Source organism: Priapulus caudatus, unplaced genomic scaffold (genome assembly GCF_000485595.1).
Source record: "Priapulus caudatus unplaced genomic scaffold, Priapulus_caudatus-5.0.1 Scaffold1851, whole genome shotgun sequence".
Classification (NCBI taxonomy): Eukaryota; Metazoa; Priapulida; class Priapulimorpha; order Priapulimorphida; family Priapulidae; genus Priapulus; species Priapulus caudatus.
In genome coordinates this window covers 15109-15543 of record NW_014578912.1, presented here as the reverse complement: position 1 = coordinate 15543, position 435 = coordinate 15109, and the positions used below count along the sequence as shown (strand labels likewise).

Here is a 435-nt window from a genome sequence, read left to right as displayed (position 1 = left end):
AGAGGCGACCGTGCGCGTTGAGCTGATGGACTCGCTGCCACACATCGCGCTGCTCTGCCACGAGTCATGGGGCATGCCCAAGTGCATCCTACCTGTCGTCGTCACCTACCTTCACGACTCCAACAACCAGGTAAGCTGTCGTTGTTACCTACCTACACGACTCCAACAACCAGGTAAGCTGTCGTCGTTACCTACCTACACGACTCCAACAACCAGGTAAGCTGTCGTCGTTACCTACCTACACGACTCCAACAACCAGGTAAGCTGTCGTCGTTACCTACCTTCACGACTCCAACAACCAGGTAAGCTGTCGTCGTTACCTTCCTTCACGACTCCAACACCACCTAGCCTAGCAACCACGTCACCTATCAACCGCATCGCCTAGCAACTGCATTGCCTAGCAACCGCGTGTGTGTATGGTAGTCACATAGCAAC

At 54.3% G+C, this 435-nt stretch overlaps 1 protein-coding gene across 1 annotated transcript in view; it reads left to right on the top strand.

Moving 5' to 3' along the window:
• Positions 1–173, top strand: part of LOC106817752 (serine/threonine-protein phosphatase 4 regulatory subunit 1-like) — a gene marked incomplete at its 3' end in the record, with an annotated part of 4570 nt that extends 4397 nt beyond the window's left edge. The window contains exon 2 of the mRNA XM_014822446.1: positions 3–173. Within this exon, the coding sequence (XP_014677932.1) occupies positions 3–173 (171 nt within the window). The remainder of the gene's footprint in view (positions 1–2) is intronic.
• Positions 174–435: the final 262 nt, after the last annotated feature.